Source organism: Brassica napus, chromosome C5 (assembly GCF_020379485.1).
Source record: "Brassica napus cultivar Da-Ae chromosome C5, Da-Ae, whole genome shotgun sequence".
Lineage (NCBI taxonomy): Eukaryota > Viridiplantae > Streptophyta > Magnoliopsida > Brassicales > Brassicaceae > Brassica > Brassica napus.
The window spans coordinates 7728483-7748205 of NC_063448.1; the positions used below are offsets into that span (position 1 = coordinate 7728483).

A 19723-nucleotide genomic window follows, 5' to 3' on the forward strand; every position below is an offset into this window, starting at 1 on the left:
TAATCCCTCTATTAAAAACTGTATCTTTAACTAATGAGAGATCACATGGTGGCAAGATCAATGTGTAAGGCCGGACAAGAGACATGTCTTACAGACCTATTGGTCAAACGAGACATCAGTCTTAAAACTCTTTTTGACTTCAAAGAAGGTACAATATATATTTTTTGCATTTACGGTGAAAACGTATGAGCACATTTCCCAGTTTTCTCGATCAATTCCAAATGGAAGATGGGGTCACAACAAGGGATTCAGAAATCAAACTAAACAAAAATCAGAAATGTCCGAACCAATTTGTATGTGTGTGTCTCGTTCATCAATCATACAGACCATCTTGTTCCCAAACCTCCACTAGAAAATCCACCATTTCCTGTTTTCATCAGTAGCATTAGAATCAAATTGATAGAGATTGTCCAGTACTCAAAGGAGTTTTGATTAACTTACATTGAGAGGAATGGGTTGGGGAAATAGCTTGTTGCTCCCCAGCAAGCTCTCATACGATGCTGTGTTCCAACTGCAGTATTTAATCACATATAAAATGTTAAAACCGTATAATTCAAGCCTTGGCTTTTGAAGAGACTAATGAAAAGCCACTCACTTTATCTTTGATCCGTGATTGCGATTACCAGCTCTTTCCTTGCCCACCCAACGCTCCCTTGTCTGATTCCAAAGAAGAAGCCCTGCAACACACACTTCGTATATATTCCACACCATTCCCCAAAACACTATACACTCGAAAAGTGTTACCTTGGTTTACAAACTCAGGAGGTGGATTTGAGTTTCTGGCAACAGATTGAGAATCAAAAGTCTGGTTTGACGATGATACGCTCCCTCCCTGGGAAGGGAAGGTGATGTTGTCCATATCAACCGTGCTAGTTGACCAGAGATCTTCAGAGACGCTCGGTTTATTAACAGTCTGAGCTATGGGATTGAAAGGTGGATCCTTTAGAGGAGTTTCAGTTGGTCTGGGTTCTCTGTAGCAAGCCACGCAGCCACTGCTCTGTTACAAAACCCACAACAACTTCTCATCATCCTCTATTTTCAGTTTCAAAACTTTTGTCCGAATAATAAAGCCAAAACAATCTTAACAAGGGTTTTATCTATCATGAACCCAACACAGCATCAAACCGCAATCAATCAAATAGCCAAAACAGAGAGTGGAAGGAGAATCTCACCCCATCGATTGAAGTAAAAAAAAAAACGATTTATTAAACCAAGGATCAGCTCCCGATAGATCTGGAAGCTTGAGAATTTCAATGATCCTTCTCAAATAACAACGAACAAAATATATTATCTCATGGGTTACAAAATCCAGCATTTACCGAATCAGAAAATTAACTTACCTGATGATGATGATGATAAGATTTAAACAAAAGTCGTTTCCTTTCTTTATGAGGCTGCAACAGCTTCTTCACGAAGAAGAAGAAGAAGATGTAGAAGAAGTAGGGCTCCTTCCTTTGCCCCCTTTACGTTTTCTCTTTTTCCTTTCGCTTTGAAAATTATTGCGTTTGTCAAAGATGGGAGAAGTTTATGATTCATCCCTCTTCAGCCGTTATACGGATTCTCTGGCAGGAAGGCTATTCTTGTCATTTAATAAAATAAAATAAAAATCTTGTAATAATAATTTGACGAATCTATGTATGTCTTGTAATTATATGGACATAGTGTGTGCGTTTGGTTTGAAACTGATAATTATAAAAGTCAATTTAATTGTGCAATTTTCTTCCACTGCCATCACTCGACCCCACTCAATTACTGAATTAAGATTTGTCAAGCTAGATGGGTTTCCAACCTAAAACCAATTGGTGATAAGTGGAGTGGTCCATCTATCTTATATATTACTAAAGATCCCTTCCAACTATCGATGTGAGACATTTGTCCCTAATACGCCCCCTCGAGATGATGGCTCTTTAAACGTCAATCTCGGAATGTTTGGACAACGATCGAGGGCCAATTTTGGGCGGGGTCGATGTGGATCGGGTTGGACTGTGTGGATCGGGCTCTGATACCATGTTAAGCTAGATGGGTTTCCAACCTAAAACCAATTGGTTTTAGGTTGGAAACCCATCTAGCTTATATATTACTAAAGTTGTCTTCCAACTACCGATGTGGGACCTTTGTCCCTAATAGGAGCATATAATAAAAGTGGTTGATTTAGGTGTTTTTAAATGGAGCATATAACGAATGAAACACCATTGCAGCAAGAAGAGCCGGAAGAAACAATTCAGAAACTTTTTTTTGTCAAATTAGGTGTTTTTAAATGTATTTCCTTGTTCCACCTTGTTTTTTTTTTTAACTTTTGCTGGGGTGTAACAAATCTAAGACTATATGTAAGTTTTAAAATCATTAATATGATATTTACAGTTTAGCAAAACAAAATCAAACAAGTAATGAAAGGAAGATATAAGCCTTAGATAGAGTATCCACGTAGGCGAAAATAATCGGCCAATGAGAAACTATATGCTTGCCACGTCACCTCCCCTATTTATTTTTACAAAATGATCTTTTAACTTTTTACTTAAAATATTATAACCGAAAATATTTTTTTAGTGAAATATATTATTTATATAAATATAATTATATTTTTTATTTACATAATAGTTTGTAAAAAAAATATTTAGTGTAAATAATATCATAATTTTATAAAATACTAAAATAATTTGGTTGGTTTTCAACTTTCACAAATAAAAACTATTATTTGTAAGCTTAGAAAAGAATATATCAAGAATATTCTTTTTCAGGAGAGAAAATAGAAAATACATCGGAGACAAATTCATCTCTATTATGAAATTCCTCTATTTTAGAGAAAAAAATAGAGGAATACATTGGAGATGGTCTAAGGCATGGCCGACGTAAATGATCGACGTTGAGATTTCAGCTTTTCTGATTCTTACTATTCTAATGTTTCAATATAATTTGAATATTCCCTTTGCTTTATAATATAATGGTTTAAAAGTATTTTTTGTTTCACTATATAAATTGTTTTTATATTTCAATATTTAAATTACTGTGTAATTGATTAAATTTATATATTAAATGACAGTTTTCTAAAGTAATAACTTTTAAATATTACAGATTTTAATTAAAACCGGAGGATATAAGCCTCATATAGAGTGTCCACGTAGGCGAAAATAATCGGCCAATGAGAAACTATATTTTTGCCATGTCACCTCCTCTATTTGTTTTTACAAAATGATCCTTTAACTTTTTACTTAAACAATTATAACCGAAAATATTTTTTTTTGCGAAATATATTATTTATATAAATATAATTATATTTTTATTTACATAATAGTTTGTAAAGAAATATTTAGTGTAAATAATATCATAATTTTATAAAATACTAAAATAAATTTGGCTCGTTTTCAACTTTCACAAATAAAAAATATTATTTGTAAACTTAAACTTAGAAAATAATATATCAAGAATATTCTTTTTTAAGAGAGAAAGTAGAAAAATACATCGGAGACAAATACATCTCTATTATGAAATTCCTCTATTTTAGAGAAAAAAATAGAGGAATACATTGGAGATGGTCTAAGGCATGACCGACGTAAATGATCGACGTTGAGATTTCAGCTTTTCTGATTCTTACTATTCTAATGTTTCAATATAATTTGAATATTCCTTTTGTTTTATAACATAATGGTTTAAAAGTATTTTTTGTTTCACTATATAAATTGTTTTTATATTTCAATGTAACTTTATATTTATTGGATATTGTGTGGCCAATTAAATTATGTAAGTTACTGTGTAATTGATTAAATTTATTTATTAAATGACATTTTTCTAAAGTAATAACTTTTAAATATTACAGATTTTAATTAAAATTGATTACATTTTGAAACATATAGAGTAATCTATAAACTAACTCTATATAGATATGAGGACAAAATTGTAAAGTGGTCTCACCTTGAATTTCTCTCATTCTGTGCATTCCTAATTGGAAGGAGATAATCAACATCTAATATTATGTTACTCTCAGTATATTAGAAATGGTCGAACCGTAAACCAATTAAGGATGATGTAAGGAAGATATAAAGATGTATTTCTAGTTATCACAAATATAGAATCAATTGACAACAACTTAATTATGTCCAGCGTAGGACAACATAGAAGAGTTTTCATACCTTCTAATATTATAATATCTCACTATATTAGTGGCTAAATTAGTTTTCTCTAGCACAAATACTCACTTCATTCTTGGATTTTAAGCTTTTCTATCCGATGATATTAGTAGTTTGATCCAAAAAAAAGAAACGGTCGAATTGTACATTGTAATTGGAGAAAGAAAACAAACAAAAATCAACCGAAGACTTTTTAGGTATATGAAACAAAAATTAGAAATAGCAATTCTCTGCAATTAAAGAATAAGACAATAAAATTGTAAAAATACAAAATAAAACAAAAAATAAACATAGTAAGAAAGATTTAGTAAAATAAAATCATAATATAATTTCCATAATTGATAGTGCTCAGTTACACTAAAAAGTCTAAATTTACAACATACACGGTTTTATTTACATCTTTAAACCTATTATCTAATTAAAATGATTCTAAAAAAAGCGCCAGCATGAAGAGTTAGAAAATATACGATAAAATATAATACATAACGTTAAAAATACATTATCACTGATCACTAAAAAATCATGTTAGTAGTAATAAAAATGAAATGACAACACATTTATTAAAACCATAGAACGACACGCAACAAAGTGTTATTAAATATACAAACTACAAATTAAATATGTTCAACGCAAACGCACATAAAAATGAGACTTCATATTTGGATATATTTAAATAAATAATTTTAAATATATTATATTCTTGATAATTTTAAAATTACTTAAAAAGAAACTAAATTATTAAAAAATTAATATACAAATAAAACTAAAGCAATATTTTGTAATGTTAAAATAATAAATGAAATAAAATTATATTTTGTTAATAAAATAGATTTTAGATTTTAAAGACTTCTAATTCATATAATATTACAAAATTCAAAATTTGTTTATTACAATTAATATTTTACCATTAGATATATTAAAATAATATTCTAGATCGATATTCAATTGTCAGTTTTCAACTATTACACGTAAAAATATTATTAAGTACGTTTTTTTTAAAAGGGGGTTTCATATTTTAAGTAGGTTATTGGAGTACTTTTTTTCGTGAATTTATTCGAGATGAGATTTCGATCTTTTAAACTAAGATAATTTATGCTTTATGCATAATTATATTTTATTTACAAAACTCTAAAATCTCGGACTTGATTCTTCATATTTTATTAGTTAATTGTGTTACATATAATAGAAATACTTACTTCAAACTAAAAATATATAAAAAATCAAATTTAAAAATTAGTTAATATAATTTAATATACAAAAATTCACATACAAATAAAAATGATAAATGTAACAAATTTAAATATATTATCTGCGCATAGCGCGGAGAAAGGATCTAGTAAAAAATAAAAATGGAACCATTTATGTAAGAACCCGTCTCTTAACTTTTGACTAAAAAAACTAAGAACCGGTTCTTAAATAAGAGTTTTAAGAGCCGGTTCTTAACTTTTTTAGTTAAAAGTTAAGAGACGGGTTCTTATATTCCGCTAAGAACCTTACTCTAAAAACCCCCCCAATAATCATGATCTTAGAGCAGGTTTAACTTTGTATCTTATGGGTGTATCTCAAGTAAATTGGGATTAAAATTAAATGAGAAAAATAGATTAAGGGAATATACGCCTCCTAATTAGGAGTTAGAAGAAACGTATACAGCTGGACACCTGTCAAAGCGTGAGTGGGCAGAGGAGAAGTTGAAGCGGTCTCGCCTCGTTCTCTCCGTCTCTCTTCTCTCCTTCTGTCGATTCTCTCTCGAGACGACGACGATTTTCATTTCTCTACGTCGACGGCGACTTCTCCTCTCATCGGCGGCTCTCTGGTTTCTCTCTCTCTCTCGGTGGCTCTCGGTTTCTGTCTCTTTCGGTGTCTCTCGGCGGCTACCTCTCTTTCGGTGTCTCTCTTGACTCTTTCTCGTGTTTCTCTCTCTCGACGGCGACTTCCCTTTCCATCGGTGGATCTCTGGTTTCTCTCTCTCTCTCGGTGTCTCTTCCCTCGACGGCGACGGAACTCCCTCGAAGGTAAAGCGACTGTTGTGTTGTTCAATTATGCATGTATTTAGATTATGCATGTTCTTGTTCTGATCAATTTTGCATGTTTTTTTATTTGTTTGTCTTGTCGATTCTGTATCTCGGTGGCTGTCAAGCACGACGGCGACAGACAACTATCTCGGTGGCTCTCCTCCAATTGAAAGGTAAAGCTTCTGATTCATGTTGTTCGATTTTGAAGATTTTGATTTGTTTGTGGTGCTCGATTCTGTCTGTAGATTCTATATGTTGTGTCTTATTAGGATGGATGGATCAATTTTGAATTGTTTGTTGCAATTATGTAGATTCTATATGTTGTGTCTTATTAAAACGTGTCTTGATTAATTTTGTTCTTTCTGTCTTTGTTTCGTCAGATAAATGGATGAATTTGCTTTTGTTCTTTGCATTTACAATCCGAATGATGAAGGGAATTAACCAAGTTCTTGGAACAAAGCTCATTGCAATACAGGTTAGCAATTACTCTTTGCTCTTGTGTAACAAGGTTTGATTTGTTCTGTCTCTGTTGTTAACTGGTTAGCTTTAGTTAATGGTCTGATGTAGCTTCTGGTCTGAATAGATGTAGCTTCTGGTCTGAATAGAACCGAGTGTAATTAATGTTATGGTTAGCTTTAGTTAATGGTTAGGTAGAAATGAATGGTGTAGTGATGAATGTGTTAGATAGATGTCAACTCGGTATGGTTGTTGTGTTCAATGCTTTGATAGTTCTCTCTAATCTATAAAAAATATTCATCATCCTCTTTCTTGAATTCATTTCAAACCGTGTTTCCTCCTCTCACTTCCTCACTCTTTTCTTGTCCTCTATCTTTCTTGAGCGTGTTTTGGAGATGGATTCCAATCCATTTATGCATACAGGAAACTTTGTTGATCTACTTAGTCAACAAAGTATTTCTTTTGCTAACTATGAAGATATCTCGACTCTGTCTTCATCTCAACTTCCTTCTCTTGGCACGGATGATGTAGGTGAGCGTCGGGAACGGAAGACGTGGACTCCTACTGATGATATTCTGCTGATCAGCTCGTGGCTCAACACCAGCAAAGATCCAGTGGTTTCCAACGAGCAAAAAGCAGGCACCTTCTGGAAGAGAGTTGCAGCCTATTTTGCTGCAAGTCCGAAGGCAGCTGGCTGCGAGGAGAGATCGGCTAATAAATGTAAGCAGCGTTGGCACAAGATCAACGACTTGGTCTGCAAATTCTGTGGCGCGTACGAAGCGGCAACTAGGGAGAAAACCAGTGGCTGCAATGAGAATGATGTCCTCAAAAGAGCGCATGAGATTTACCACAACAACCTTAAGAAGAAATTCACTTTGGAGCATGCTTGGAAGGAATTGCGAAACGACCAGAAGTGGTGCGAAGTTGCAAGTGCCAAAAATGAGGGAAGCTCTAAGAAAAGGAAGTGTGAAGACGCTGCAGACTCATCGGCCTCTCAACCATCTGAAACCAAGCGTCCCGCGGGTGTTAAAGCATCAAAGGCCCGTGGGAAGGCGACTATGGCTGAGGAGTCTGTCACGAATGGGTTTCAAAGTATGTGGGACATTAAACAGAAGGATTTGGAAGTGAAGGAAAGGTTGTCGAAGATGAGTATACTTGAGGCTCTTATTGCAAAGAAAGAACCTCTAGCTGACTATGAGGAAGCCCTCAAGAAGAAGCTCATCAGTGACTTAATGTTTAATTAGTGTAAGTGTTTCTTAATTGTTTATTGGTAGTTTTAAACTTGTTAACTGCTCGGTAGTTTTAAACTTGTTAACTGCTTGGTAGTTTCTTGTTTCTTGGCTTCTTTTTAAACCGTTTAACTGCTTGGTAGTTTCTTGTCTTTGTGTGGTTATTGGCTTCTCTGGCTTTCTTATCTTTGTGTGATGATTATTAACTATGTATTTCTCATGAGTTATTGCATGTACTTGCTTTCAGGTCAAGGCAGTGTCACGGAGTCGGGCATTGAAAGTGGGAGCAATCAGAGTTTGGAGCATTGTGTCACGGAGTCAAGTGTCACGGAGTCTAGTGTCGAGTGGAGCAATCAGAGTTTGAAGTCTAGTGTTTCTAGTATTGGAGTCTAGTGTGTCTAGTGTCACTTTTTAGTTTGAGTTTTGGAGTCTAGTACTTGGTCACAGATTGTAATATTTGTAAAATTTGAACTCTAGTGTTTGTAATATTTGGTTCACGGATGATCTAATTCTCTATATAAAGAATTGTTGTTCGATTATGAAGAATCACACAATCTCATTCTCTCCTTCTCACAATTGAAATATCACAGAAACTATAGTAGCCTTCTCACCATTCTAAGATCAAGCCAATCTCATTCTCTCCTTCTCACGATAATCTCTCCTTCTCACGGTTCTCTCCTTCTCACCATTCAAAATATTTGATCAATACGCCAAACGTATTATCTCCTTCTCACCATTCAAAGAAGATCAAGCCAAAAATAAAAATAAAAAATGGAATCGTCTTCTCATAACACATTTGATGGATCAATGGATGATGCTTTTGATCAACAATTTGATCAATATTTTGATCAAGCGTCCAATGCCTATGGTGATCAAGAAAAAGAGAAAAAAAAGAAGGAAACAACGAGCTTACATCGAAAGAAATCGTGAAGAAGGCGATTTACGTTTATGGAATGATTATTTCAGCGACACTCCAACATATCCTCCAAATCTATTCCGACGACGATTTCGAATGAACAAACATTTATTCATGCATATTGTTCAGCGACTCTCTAATGAAGTTCAATTTTTTCAACCAAAAAAAGATGCTCTCGGAAGGGTTAGTCTCTCTCCACTTCAGAAGTGTACATCAGCCATTCGTATCTTGGCATATGGGAATGCGGCTGATGCGGTCGACGAATACCTCCGCCTCGGTGCAACTACAGCTCGGTCGTGTTTGGAACATTTTGTGGACGGAATAATTTCTTTATTCGGCGAAGAGTACCTGAGAAGACCAACACCTGCTGATCTTCAACGTTTACTTGATATTGGTGAATATCGTGGATTTCGCGGGATGATAGGAAGCATCGATTGTATGTATTGGGAGTGGAAGAATTGTCCCACTGCTTGGAAAGGGCAATATACTCGGGGTTCGGGTAAACCAACAATTGTTTTAGAGCCGGTTGCTTCATATGATCTCTGGATATGGCATGCGTTTTTTGGACCTCCAGGTACCTTAAATGATATCAATGTTCTTGATCGCTCACCTGTTTTTGATGACACAATAAATGGTCAAGCTCCACAAGTCACATACTCTGTCGACGGAAGAGAGTATCATTTGGCTTACTATCTAACTGATGGTATCTATCCGAAATGAGCAACTTTTATCCAATCAATTCCATTACCACAAGGCCTGCAAGCGGTTTTATTTGCTCAACGTCAAGAAGCTGTCCGAAAAGATGTTGAGCGTGCTTTTGGAGTCCTGCAAGCCCGCTTTGCCATTGTTAAAAATCCAACACTTTTTTGGGATAAAGTCAAAATTGGAAAGATTATGAGAGCTTGTATCATATTCCATAATATGATAGTAGAAGACGAACGAGATGGATACACTCAGTTTGACGTTTCAGAGTTCCAAGAAGCTGAAGACAACGGAAGTTCACATGTCGATCTCACGTATTCTACAGATATGCCTTCAAATATCGCAAATATGATGAGTGCTCGAACTAGAATTCGTGATAGACAGATGCATCAACAACTGAAAGCTGATTTAGTTGAACATATATGGCGTAAATTTCGACGTGATGAAGACGACAACTAAGCTTGATTTTTTGTTTTTCTCGTTTAATTTAGTAATCCTTGTTTTTATGTTTTTTTTATGTTCTATGTTTAAAATGTTCTTGTTCAATAATGTTTTAATTAATAAATAAAAATTTATTTTATTAAAAATTTATTAATATTTTATAAATTAAGAACCCGTAAGTAAGATACTACCATTGGAGGCCAAAAAACATAGTGTCTCTTAAGTGTGTTTCTTAATTGCTTTTAATTAGTTAAATAATGATTAAGAGACACATATGAGTATATGGTTTAATCTTGCTCTTAGGGACTTATAAGTTTATAATTGTTTAGATGTCAACACGCACTGTATGATGGCTTATCAAAAGACTGCTACGAGAGGAAGAATAAAAAGTCATATAACTATAGCTTTTAGTTCTCTGCCTCTGCCGCAGCAATGCAAGTTACACTTTAAAAACCCTGAAGGGAACCAAGACCATATGATCTTCTCCTTCCTCTTCTTGCTCTTTCTTGTCTCCTTTCTCTTCTTGCTCTTTTTCTCGCCGACATGGAGGGGACAAGATTGAGACTTGGTCTGCGGCGCGTGATATAATTGATAAAAACTGCTGGGGTAATTAGTATTACTCCATGAGACAGCTGGAAGCGTTGATGATGATGATGACTTCTCTTGATGAGTCTTAGTCACTGCACTCTTTGTCTCTTTCCCTTGAGATCTCTTCTCTTCTTCTGCTTCCTCTGTTTTGACTAGTACAGACGGAGAGTATGCTAAGAAATCAGCCGACATCAAAACTTCTTCAGGTTCTACATCGCTTTGACGAAAAGCTTGACAGGTGGACATTCTCAGACTAAACAACGAGTCATTTGTCAAGTTCGCATCCCCAGTCTTGGCAAATACCGATGCTGGGATCCTCTCGGGATCGTAATGCGTCCCTAAGCATTCGTCCATCAACCGAACTGGTCGTAACCTCGAGGGGGAAGATGGAGAAGGTTGCACACACGATATTTCAGAGCCTGGAGAAGAATTTTTCAAAACTTTTCCTTTCTGGTCCTCATAAGATGTTCGGGATGTTTTCATGCTTATCTCTATCGCATCGTCATCAGATGATGCACAAGAGGAAGACAGTGAAGAAAAAGACAGAGATGATGATGTTAGGAAGACTTCCCTCGGGCGTTTGGAACCTACTACATGTCCTCTTTGACCACTCATACTCTCAAACTAGAGGGAAAAAAAAAAAACTAAGAAAAGAGTCTAGCGTTGGATGGAGGTAACTCTTCGTAGCTTTGTGTTCGACCAATGGGACAATGCAGTTGTGGAGAAGGAGAAATGGGAAAGCAATAGAATTTATGGAGAAATATTCGAAGTAAAGAAAGAGAGCACACAACAACAACAAAAAAACCATGAGTTTAGTAAATCGGTAACCTGAAAAGTTTGAGGCATGAGACCGTTGATCGGTTGAATAACAGAATATGGGAAACGGTTGGTCGTTTAAAAGACTGGCGTTGGCCGTTTCTATATCGAGTAGGTGTATACTATACCTTATGGACATCAGTTTAGCCCAACTTAGGCCCATTTTACTCGGGCCAGTTTGTTCACACAGTTTTCGTTCAGTTGAAAACGATATAACAACAACAACAAAAAAACATACGAGGACATGAGAACACGTGTTGATGCAAGTAAAACACCAAAAAGGAAAATATACCCGTAAAATTCGCAGTTTGGCATCTTTTCTCCAACTAGAAACCACCATTGGCCTGTTGAAAACTATTTGTTTCCATCACGTGTATTTCGTGTTTCAAAGGATAAATAAGTTTGTGTTCAAAATGCATTTCACTTTTGTAACCATAATACATTATCCAGATAAAATATAGCAATGATGTGCATTATGCATATACATATAGAAATATAATACTCCAGTTGAAGATGGGTCATATACTTCCGATAATTTCAGCTGAAGGATTCATGATTTTGCTTTACTGACAGATCCAAATTATATTAACTACAGTGTGAGGATCGGATCACTCTATATAAGTAGCTACAGAAGTCGACAACAAAAATAAATATCTCAAAACAATAATATATTACAAGGCATAGATAATTGGAAAAGAAATCACATGCAATATCCATATACGACAATTAATGAAGAGACTATATGGCATGGAAGCGGGGACCCTATATATACGATCACTACAAGAAAACATGACCTTAACGACTACAGTATTAGTAGTCTATTGGTCGTAATATAGGCTTTACGACCAAAAAGCTTCGAAAAACGATTGGTCGTTAGAAGCTGGTCATAAATAATTATTCGAGACACATTGGTCGTAAAGTTACGACTAAAGACTTTAGTCGTAAAGCAGACGTAAATGTACGACTAAGTAAATTGGTCGTAAGTTCAACGTAAAAGTATTAGTCGTACATGTGACGCACATTTACGTCTCGCAAATTAGATGTATATAGGTCGTAAACTTACGACCAATTTGCTTCTATGTCGATGTTTATTTGTCGTAATATAACGACTACTTTACATCGACGTTAGATGTTCATTGGTCGTAAATTAAGCCTTTTATTTATTTATTTTAGAATTTTATATTTGATTAGGAATTTAAAATATTAATTAAAATCAAATATTTAAATTTATTTTGATTTTAAATTTTAAAATTTGATAAAATTAAAAGAAAATATCTAACATTCAGAAACATAATAGTATCCATAATATAAAACATTCATAATACTAATTAACTAAAACCGAAAAAACTAAGTGTTAAGGTTTATTTCGTCGAAGAGGCCGGAGCTATGCTCATCCGCACGTCGCTCTAAATCTGCATGCTCTGCCGGAGTGGGCTCGGGGACAAAGCTCGGACGTAGAGACTGCCACCTAGAGGCAAGAGCCGGGTTGATGTTTGGGGTTGTCTCTATCATCAAATCGAACATATTTGTCATAAATGCAAATTTGTCCCTGTGGTCAGCTATGACTTCTTTGGCCGCAGTCAAATCCCTACGGAGAGAAGATTCTTCTTCCATTCTTGCAGCGTGTTCAGCTCTTGCCCTCGGGACATCGTTGACAGACCCGATCCCGATAATACGTCCTCTTTTCTTCAGGGCAACCTTCAATTAATAAATAGATATTTAATTAGTACATATGTAAAACTAACTTAAAGAATAAAAAATGTAAATAAACATATATATTTAAGAGATCAAAATTTTAACCTACTCAAAAATTTTGTCTTGTTCGACGGTGGAGAGCTGGATATAGTAATGTGGAGTAAATCCTCTATTTACTATAAGTTTCCAAACCGTTTCACTAGCAACAAACTTGGTATTGTTGCATTTACGACAGGGACAAAACATTTTACCCGTTTCTAGTGTGAGAGACGTCTGTCCGGCGTGGTACATGAACATCTCTGCTCCGTTGAGAAATTCTTCTGTTACTCTTCTGCTTGAATCTTTATGCGCATACATCCAACTCCGAAGCTCATAGATATTTCTAGACATTTTTTTTTTTACTCTTTCTCGTTTTTTTGTGCATCTTAAGAATGAGGGAGAAGATCATATTTATAGGGAAATTTCAATTTTGGGTTTACAACGAATTTACGTTTGATAATAACGTAACCACCAATGTGCAACTGCATTCCTCGTAAATTGGTCGTTAATCAGATGGTACAACGTCGATGTTTCTTAGTCGTATATTTACGACTACTTTACGACTACATGAAAGTGTAGTCGTAAACGAGAAGTTAATTTACGACCAATTTGCGACGAAAACTATTAGTAGCAAAATTACGTCTAAGTGACGACGAACATTCAGGTAGTCGTAACTTAGTCGTAAAGTCGAAGGTAATTTACGACTACACATTTGTAGTCGTAAATCGTAGTCGTTACTCCCATGTTTTCTTGTAGTGGATGACAAGCAATCATCAATTTAGCACCAATGAAACAAAAAGTATATACCATATTATTATGTTTAAATACAAGCATACATTAGGTTAAATATGTTTGCTCAAATATTAAACGAGATATATATGAAATTGGCACATAAACAGCCTTAGTTTGGACCCAAACCGACAGTTAGGGCTTAGGCAGAGTGTACTGCAACCAACTAAACATTTTCGACAAAACCTTCTACTAATTGCATATGGACCACCCTTTCTTTAAATTTTTGTCCTTTCTTTTACTTTTAACTTGTGTTGACTAATATATTCTATTAACTTTTCTTCCTCTAGATATGTGTGTGTTTGTGTCTTATGATGTATATCTCATGTGTTATATTTGATCGCGAGTGAACAACCCACTTTTTCCAGCGCCTATTTCGTGATTGCTGTATGTGACAATCTTTCACGGTTGATTAATCTTCTAAAATATTACAACCTTAAGTGTACTCACAGTTACGACCCAACTAAGGCTTATAGCTCAATATATCTGAGAATAAGAATAAGAAAAGCATACCATCTACATTAAGATGTGAGGGAAGTCCATGCATAAGATCAGGTTGATAATGATATTTTTGGACGATGGTTGGTTGTTAACCAACATACGACGTATATAAATGAAACATTTTTGGTTCTTAATTCCCACTCGGCCTTAATCATAATACTTTGCAAGTAATGGTAAACACAAAAGGCTTAGACGCAGTGGCGAATCTGGAGAAAAAAATTGTGGGGGCATAAATAAATAAAAGGGAAAAAACAGCTCAGGAAGGGATTCGAACAGTGATCTTGAGGGGGCAGACAGATGACTGGAACCAACTATGCTATGGAAAACTTGTAGTTTCTAATGGAAATATATTTACTTTTAGATTTTTTGTGGGGGCAGCTGCCTCCTCCCCACATAACGTAGGTTCACCACTGCTTAGACGTACGTACGAAGTAATATACAAATATAAGTAAGCATCAAATTAAACATGAGGGAGGCGTAGTACGAACGTAGCTATATGATGTGTGTTACGTTGGTGATGAAGAATCAGTTATATTGGAAGCTTGAACCAGTCGAGATTGACAATTGGGTTATATGGCGTTTTGGGTTAAACCGCCGGTTAGATATTACTCAATGGTTTACGGTTATTAAAAACTGGTTATCAGTTGTAACTATCCTTGCCTAATATAAAAGCAAGGCTCGTGAGTTGTATTAGTTATAAGAGAAAGATAGATTGTACTAGGGTTACAAACTTTAGGTCACGGCCGTTGTGATCTTGGAAGAGTTTAGTAATTTGCCTTGCCAGGCCCCAGAGACGTAGCTACATCGGTGAACTCTGGGTAATCAATTAATCTCTGTGTGTGCTCCTGTTCTTATTTCGTTTCTCTTTCGTTCTCTTGCGTGTTCGTGTTCCTGAGTGTTTTTCCGTGAGAGTTCGTGTCGCGAATTGTGCAACGTCGGTTTAAGGTTGAACAGCTTCGCGGTTCATATCAAACATCAAATGAACTTGATTCCTAACAAGTGGTATCAGAGCTCAAGGTTGTTGAATCAAGGTTGCTGAATTAGGGCTGTTGAATTAAATGAAGAACGTGCGGATCGAGGTAGAGAGGTTCGATGGCAAAGGAGATTTCTCCTTGTGGAAGAAGCGTATGCTTGCTCATCTTTCAGTCTTGGGGTTGAAGGATGTCTTGTTGGAGCAGACATCAATTCTGAAGTCTGTGATTAAGGCAGACGAGGATGAAGATGTGTTTAAAGAGAGGCTGCAGAAGGAAAAGTCAGAGAAGTTGGATAGATCTGAGAAAACGATGAATCTTATCATCCTTAATGTTGGTGATCACGTACTGCGGAAGATCGAGGCGTGTACTGACGCTGCATCGAGTTGGTCAACATTGGAAAGGTTGTATCTCTCTAAGTCCTTACCGAATAGGATATATCTGCATCATAAATTCTACACGTTCAAGATGAAGGAGTCTCAGACAATTGATGAGAACATTGATGAATTCTTGAAGATAGTTTCAAATCTTTCAAGTGTGCAGGTATCTGAGGAAGTTCAGGCGATTCTCCTGATGGAATCACTTCCAAGTCAGTACAGTTACTTGAAGGAAACACTCAAGTATGGAAGGGAAACATTATCCCTTGAGGAAGTCACGAGTGCTGCTAGGTCGAAGGAGCTAGAAATTAAGGAGTCGAAAGATTACAGCTCTGGTTTGATGCAGCAGAATGGTGAAGGTTACTTTGCTCGTGGCAGATCTGATAAGAGAGAGACGGCGAGTAGCAGTGGTAGGAAGGACAAAGGAATATCGAGATCTGTCTCAGGTTCTAGACTCAAGTGTTGGTTCTGTAATAAAGAAGGACATGTGAAGAAGGATTGATATGCTCGTAGGAAGAAGTATGGTGATGATGAATCTGGAGAAGCTGTTGTTGTAGTGGATCAAAAGGATGATGCCTTGTCTGTATCTGACAATAGGCATGAGGATGAATGAATTCTCGATTCTGGCTGCTCCTATCACATGACATCAAGGAGAGATTGGTTTGATCAGTTTCAGGAGCTCAATACATGACAAGTGTTGTTGGGAGATAACAACGTTGTAGCAGTTCAGGGAATAGGAACGATAAACGTGAAGGCCTATGGAGGAATTGTTAAGGTTCTCACAAATGTGAGGTATATTCTGAAGCTCAACAGGAATTTGATCTCCACTGGTACTCTGGATATGCTTGGTTTTAAGCACTCAAGTGGAGGAGGGAAAACCAGATTCTATAAGAATGGAATGCTGGCGCTCCAGGGCACCTTGACAGGTTCGCTCTACTTGTTCGACGGGAAGACCGTTGCTGGACAGGTGAACAGTAGTGTGCAGAAAACTCTGTCATTGTCAAGGGATGAAACCAGTTTTTGGCACAAACGACTTGGACATCTCAGTATCAAGAATTTACAAATACTTGTTAAAAGAGGAATCCTGGATGCTGAAAGGATTGGGTTCCTGGCCTTTTGTGAAAGTTGCGTCATGGGAAAACATAAGAAGTTGAGTTTCCATGCAGGAAGGCATGATTCAGGTGTGGCTCTGAAGTATATTCATGCGGATTTGTGGGGTTCCCCACATGTAACTCCAAGCTTGTCTCAGAAGCAGTGTTTTCTGTCAATCATTGATGATTTTACAAGAAAAGTATGGGTATTCTTCTTGGTGAATAAGAGTGAAGCTTTCATTAAGTTCAAAGAGTGGAAGAAGCTTGTTGAAAATCAAATCAACAAGAAGGTTGGCTGTCTCAAAACCGATAATGGTTTGGAGTTTTGTAACTCGGAGTTCAATGGTTTCTGTAAGAGTGAAGGCATTGAGAGGCACATAACTTGTGCATACACACCAGAACAGAATGGCGTTGCTGAACGGATGAACAGAACAATCATGGAGAAAGTAAGGTGTTTACTTGATGAATCCGGTCTAGGAGAAGAGTTCTGGGAAGAAGTTGTGTCTACAGCTGTCTACTTGATCAACCGAAGTCCTGCATCTGCGATTGATAATGAAATACCAGAAGAGTTGTGGATTGGAAGAAAACCGAGCTACAATCATCTAAGGAGGTTTGGATCAGTGGCATACATACACACTGATCAAGGCAAGTTAAAGCCAAGGGCGATCAAGGGTATATTCACTGGATATGCGAATGGTACAAAGGGGTACAGAGTTTGGTTGCTGGATGAAGAAAGGTTTGCTATCAGTAGGAACGTGGTGTTTACTGAGGATGTTGTGTTTAAGGATCTGAAGAAAGAAACAGCTGCAGAAGATGTTTCAGGAGATCATGTACTTGTTCAACATGAAATCGTTCTTGAAACAGGTGCTGGTATGGATGAGGTTTCAGGTGGAGTTAATCCTCAGACTGAAGAAGGGTCAGGGGATTTGGGGTCAGGGGATTTGGAGTCAGAGTCAGAACAAGAAGAAGTTCAGAGAAGTTATAGACTGGCCAGAGATAGACCTCGCAGGCAGATTGTTCCACCTTCAAGATTTAATGATTTTGAAGTTATTGCAGCATTTGCGCTAGTAGCGGCTGAAGATGTGGTTGCAACTGAGCCTTCAAGTTATCAGGAAGCTATGGATAGTAGTGAATCTGATCTGTGGAATGGGTCTATGGAAGAGGAGATGGATTCTCTGAAAAAGAATGAGCTTTGGAATCTGGTTAAGTGACCTAAGAATAAGAAGGTCATCGGGTGCAAATGGGTGTACAAGAAGAAGCCCGGGTTAACAGAAACAGATAAGCCAAGACACAAGTCTAGACTCGTGGCTAAGGGTTACTCACAGAAGGAAGATGTTGATTATCATGACATCTTTGCGCATGTGGTAAAACATGTGTCCATAAGGTTGTTACTGTCGATTGTGGTCAACCACGATCTGGAGCTTGAACAGTTAGATGTTAAAACTGCATTTCTTCATGGAGATATTGAGGAAGAAATTTATATGGAACAACCTGAGGGATTTCGTGTGAAGAACAAGGAAGACTATGTGTGTCATCTGAAGAAATCTCTGTATGGTCTCAAACAGGCTCCAAGACAATGGAACATATGCTTTGACAGTTTCATGAAAGAGCTCGGATTCAGGAGGTGTGAATTTGATCATTGTGTGTATGTGAAAGAAGCGATTGGAGGAATATATGTCTACTTACTTCTCTATGTAGATGATATGTTGGTAGCTTCGAAAAGCATGGTGGAGATAGACTGTGCAAGGCGGATTCTAGGCATGGACATTCAGAGGGATCGTGCAGGTGGAGTTTTGACAGTATCTCAGTCAAGCTATGTTGAAAAGGTGCTTCGAACGTTCAACATGAATGATTCTACTGGAGTTACTACTCCTGTTGGTTCTCACTTTAAGATGAAAGCTGTTGAAGATGGAGAAGAAGAAACATAGATGGAGAATGTGCCTTATTCTAATGCCATAGGAAGCATTATGTATGCGATGATTGGAACAAGATGTGATCTCGCTTATGCTGTTGGGTTAGTGAGCAGGTACATGTCAAGACCGGGTCTGATGCATTGGGCTGCAGTTAAATGGGTGCTAAGATATATGAAGGGAACAAAGGAACACAAGCTAGTGTTCAGGAAGAATGGAAACTTCAAGGTAGAAGGTTTCTGCGATGCTAATTTCTCAACAGATTTGGATAAGAGGAGATCGATCAGTGGTTATGTTTTCTCAGCTGGAGGGAATGTCATTAGCTGGAGGTCATGTTTCCAACATGTGGTTGCTCTTTCTACAACAGAGGCGGAATACATGGCGCTTGTGGAAGCAGTTAAGGAGGCAATTTGGTTGAGAGGTTTGTCTGAAGAGATGGGTTTTGAGCAGGATTCAGTGAAGATCTGGTGTGCTTCACAGAGTGCGATGTGTTTAGCCAAGAACAACGTTCATCACGAATGGACTAAACACGTCAGCAGGAAACTCCACTTCATCAGAGACATCATCGAGAAAGGGGAAGTGACAGTTGAGAAGATACACACTTCGAAGAACCCTGCAGACATATTAACTAAGGTCGTTCTTGTGAAGAAGTTTGAAGCGGCTCTGAGGGTTCTCGGAGTGGCCAAGCACTGAGGTGTTTGGCATTGCCTGGCAAGACACGAGATGGCAACATGGTAGCTGCAGATAAAGCTGATTAATCATCAAGGTGGAGATTGTTACGTTGGTGATGAAGAATCAGTTATATTGGAAGCTTGAACCAGTCGAGATTGACAATTGGGTTATATGGCGTTTTGGGTTAAACCGCCGGTTAGATATTACTCAATGGTTTACGGTTATTGAAAACCGGTTATCAGTTGTAACTATCCTTGCCTAATATAAAAGCAAAGCTCGTGAGTTGCATTAGTTATCAGAGAAAGATAGATTGTACTAGGGTTACAAACTTTAGGTCACGGCCGTTGTGATCTTGGAAGAGTTTAGTAATTTGCCTTGCCAGGCCCCAGAGACG

General features: G+C 36.8%; 3 protein-coding genes across 8 annotated transcripts; 2 read left to right on the plus strand and 1 right to left on the minus strand.

The window, feature by feature from the left end:
- Positions 1-147: 147 nt before the first annotated feature.
- Positions 148-1608, minus strand: BNAC05G11650D. Of its 6 annotated transcripts, none has more exons than XM_013894246.3 (6): positions 1341-1576; positions 1173-1259; positions 745-992; positions 596-677; positions 442-511; positions 148-367 (listed from the first exon to the last, which is right to left on the minus strand). In XM_013894246.3, the coding sequence occupies exons 2-6, from the start codon at positions 1175-1177 to the stop codon at positions 314-316; spliced, it is 459 nt and encodes a 152-aa protein (XP_013749700.1). In that variant the 5' UTR covers positions 1178-1259; positions 1341-1576; the 3' UTR covers positions 148-313. The 6 variants fall into 6 exon arrangements, with proteins under 6 accessions (XP_013749700.1, XP_013749717.1, XP_013749709.1 ...); XM_013894263.3 differs by having other exon boundaries at positions 745-997; XM_013894255.3 differs by having other exon boundaries at positions 1173-1233; positions 1341-1556.
- Positions 1609-6987: 5379 nt separating this feature from the next.
- On the plus strand, positions 6988-8214 carry LOC111206075 (glutathione S-transferase T3-like). The gene is made up of 2 exons (XM_048757163.1): positions 6988-7816; positions 8069-8214. The coding sequence occupies exons 1-2, from the start codon at positions 6988-6990 to the stop codon at positions 8212-8214; spliced, it is 975 nt and encodes a 324-aa protein (XP_048613120.1).
- A 10461-nt stretch (positions 8215-18675) lies between these two features.
- Positions 18676-19350, plus strand: LOC125587047 (secreted RxLR effector protein 161-like). Its single transcript, XM_048757164.1, has one exon. It carries the CDS (start codon positions 18676-18678, stop codon positions 19348-19350), a length of 675 nt encoding a protein of 224 aa, XP_048613121.1.
- Positions 19351-19723: the final 373 nt, after the last annotated feature.

Bases quoted from the DNA above. Each gene is read 5' to 3' on its own strand.
- BNAC05G11650D (XM_013894246.3), bottom strand. The intron at 512-595 runs GTGAGTGGCTTT...TAAATACTGCAG, and splicing joins AATCACGGATCAAAGATAAA to TTGGAACACAGCATCGTATG. The intron at 368-441 runs GTAAGTTAATCA...TGATGAAAACAG, and splicing joins CCCAACCCATTCCTCTCAAT to GAAATGGTGGATTTTCTAGT.
- LOC111206075 (XM_048757163.1), top strand. From the start codon at position 6,988: ATGGATTCCAATCCATTTATGCATACAGGAAACTTTGTTGATCTACTT. The intron at 7,817-8,068 runs GTGACTTAATGT...ACTTGCTTTCAG, and splicing joins CCTCAAGAAGAAGCTCATCA to GTCAAGGCAGTGTCACGGAG.
- LOC125587047 (XM_048757164.1), top strand. From the start codon at position 18,676: ATGGAGAATGTGCCTTATTCTAATGCCATAGGAAGCATTATGTATGCG.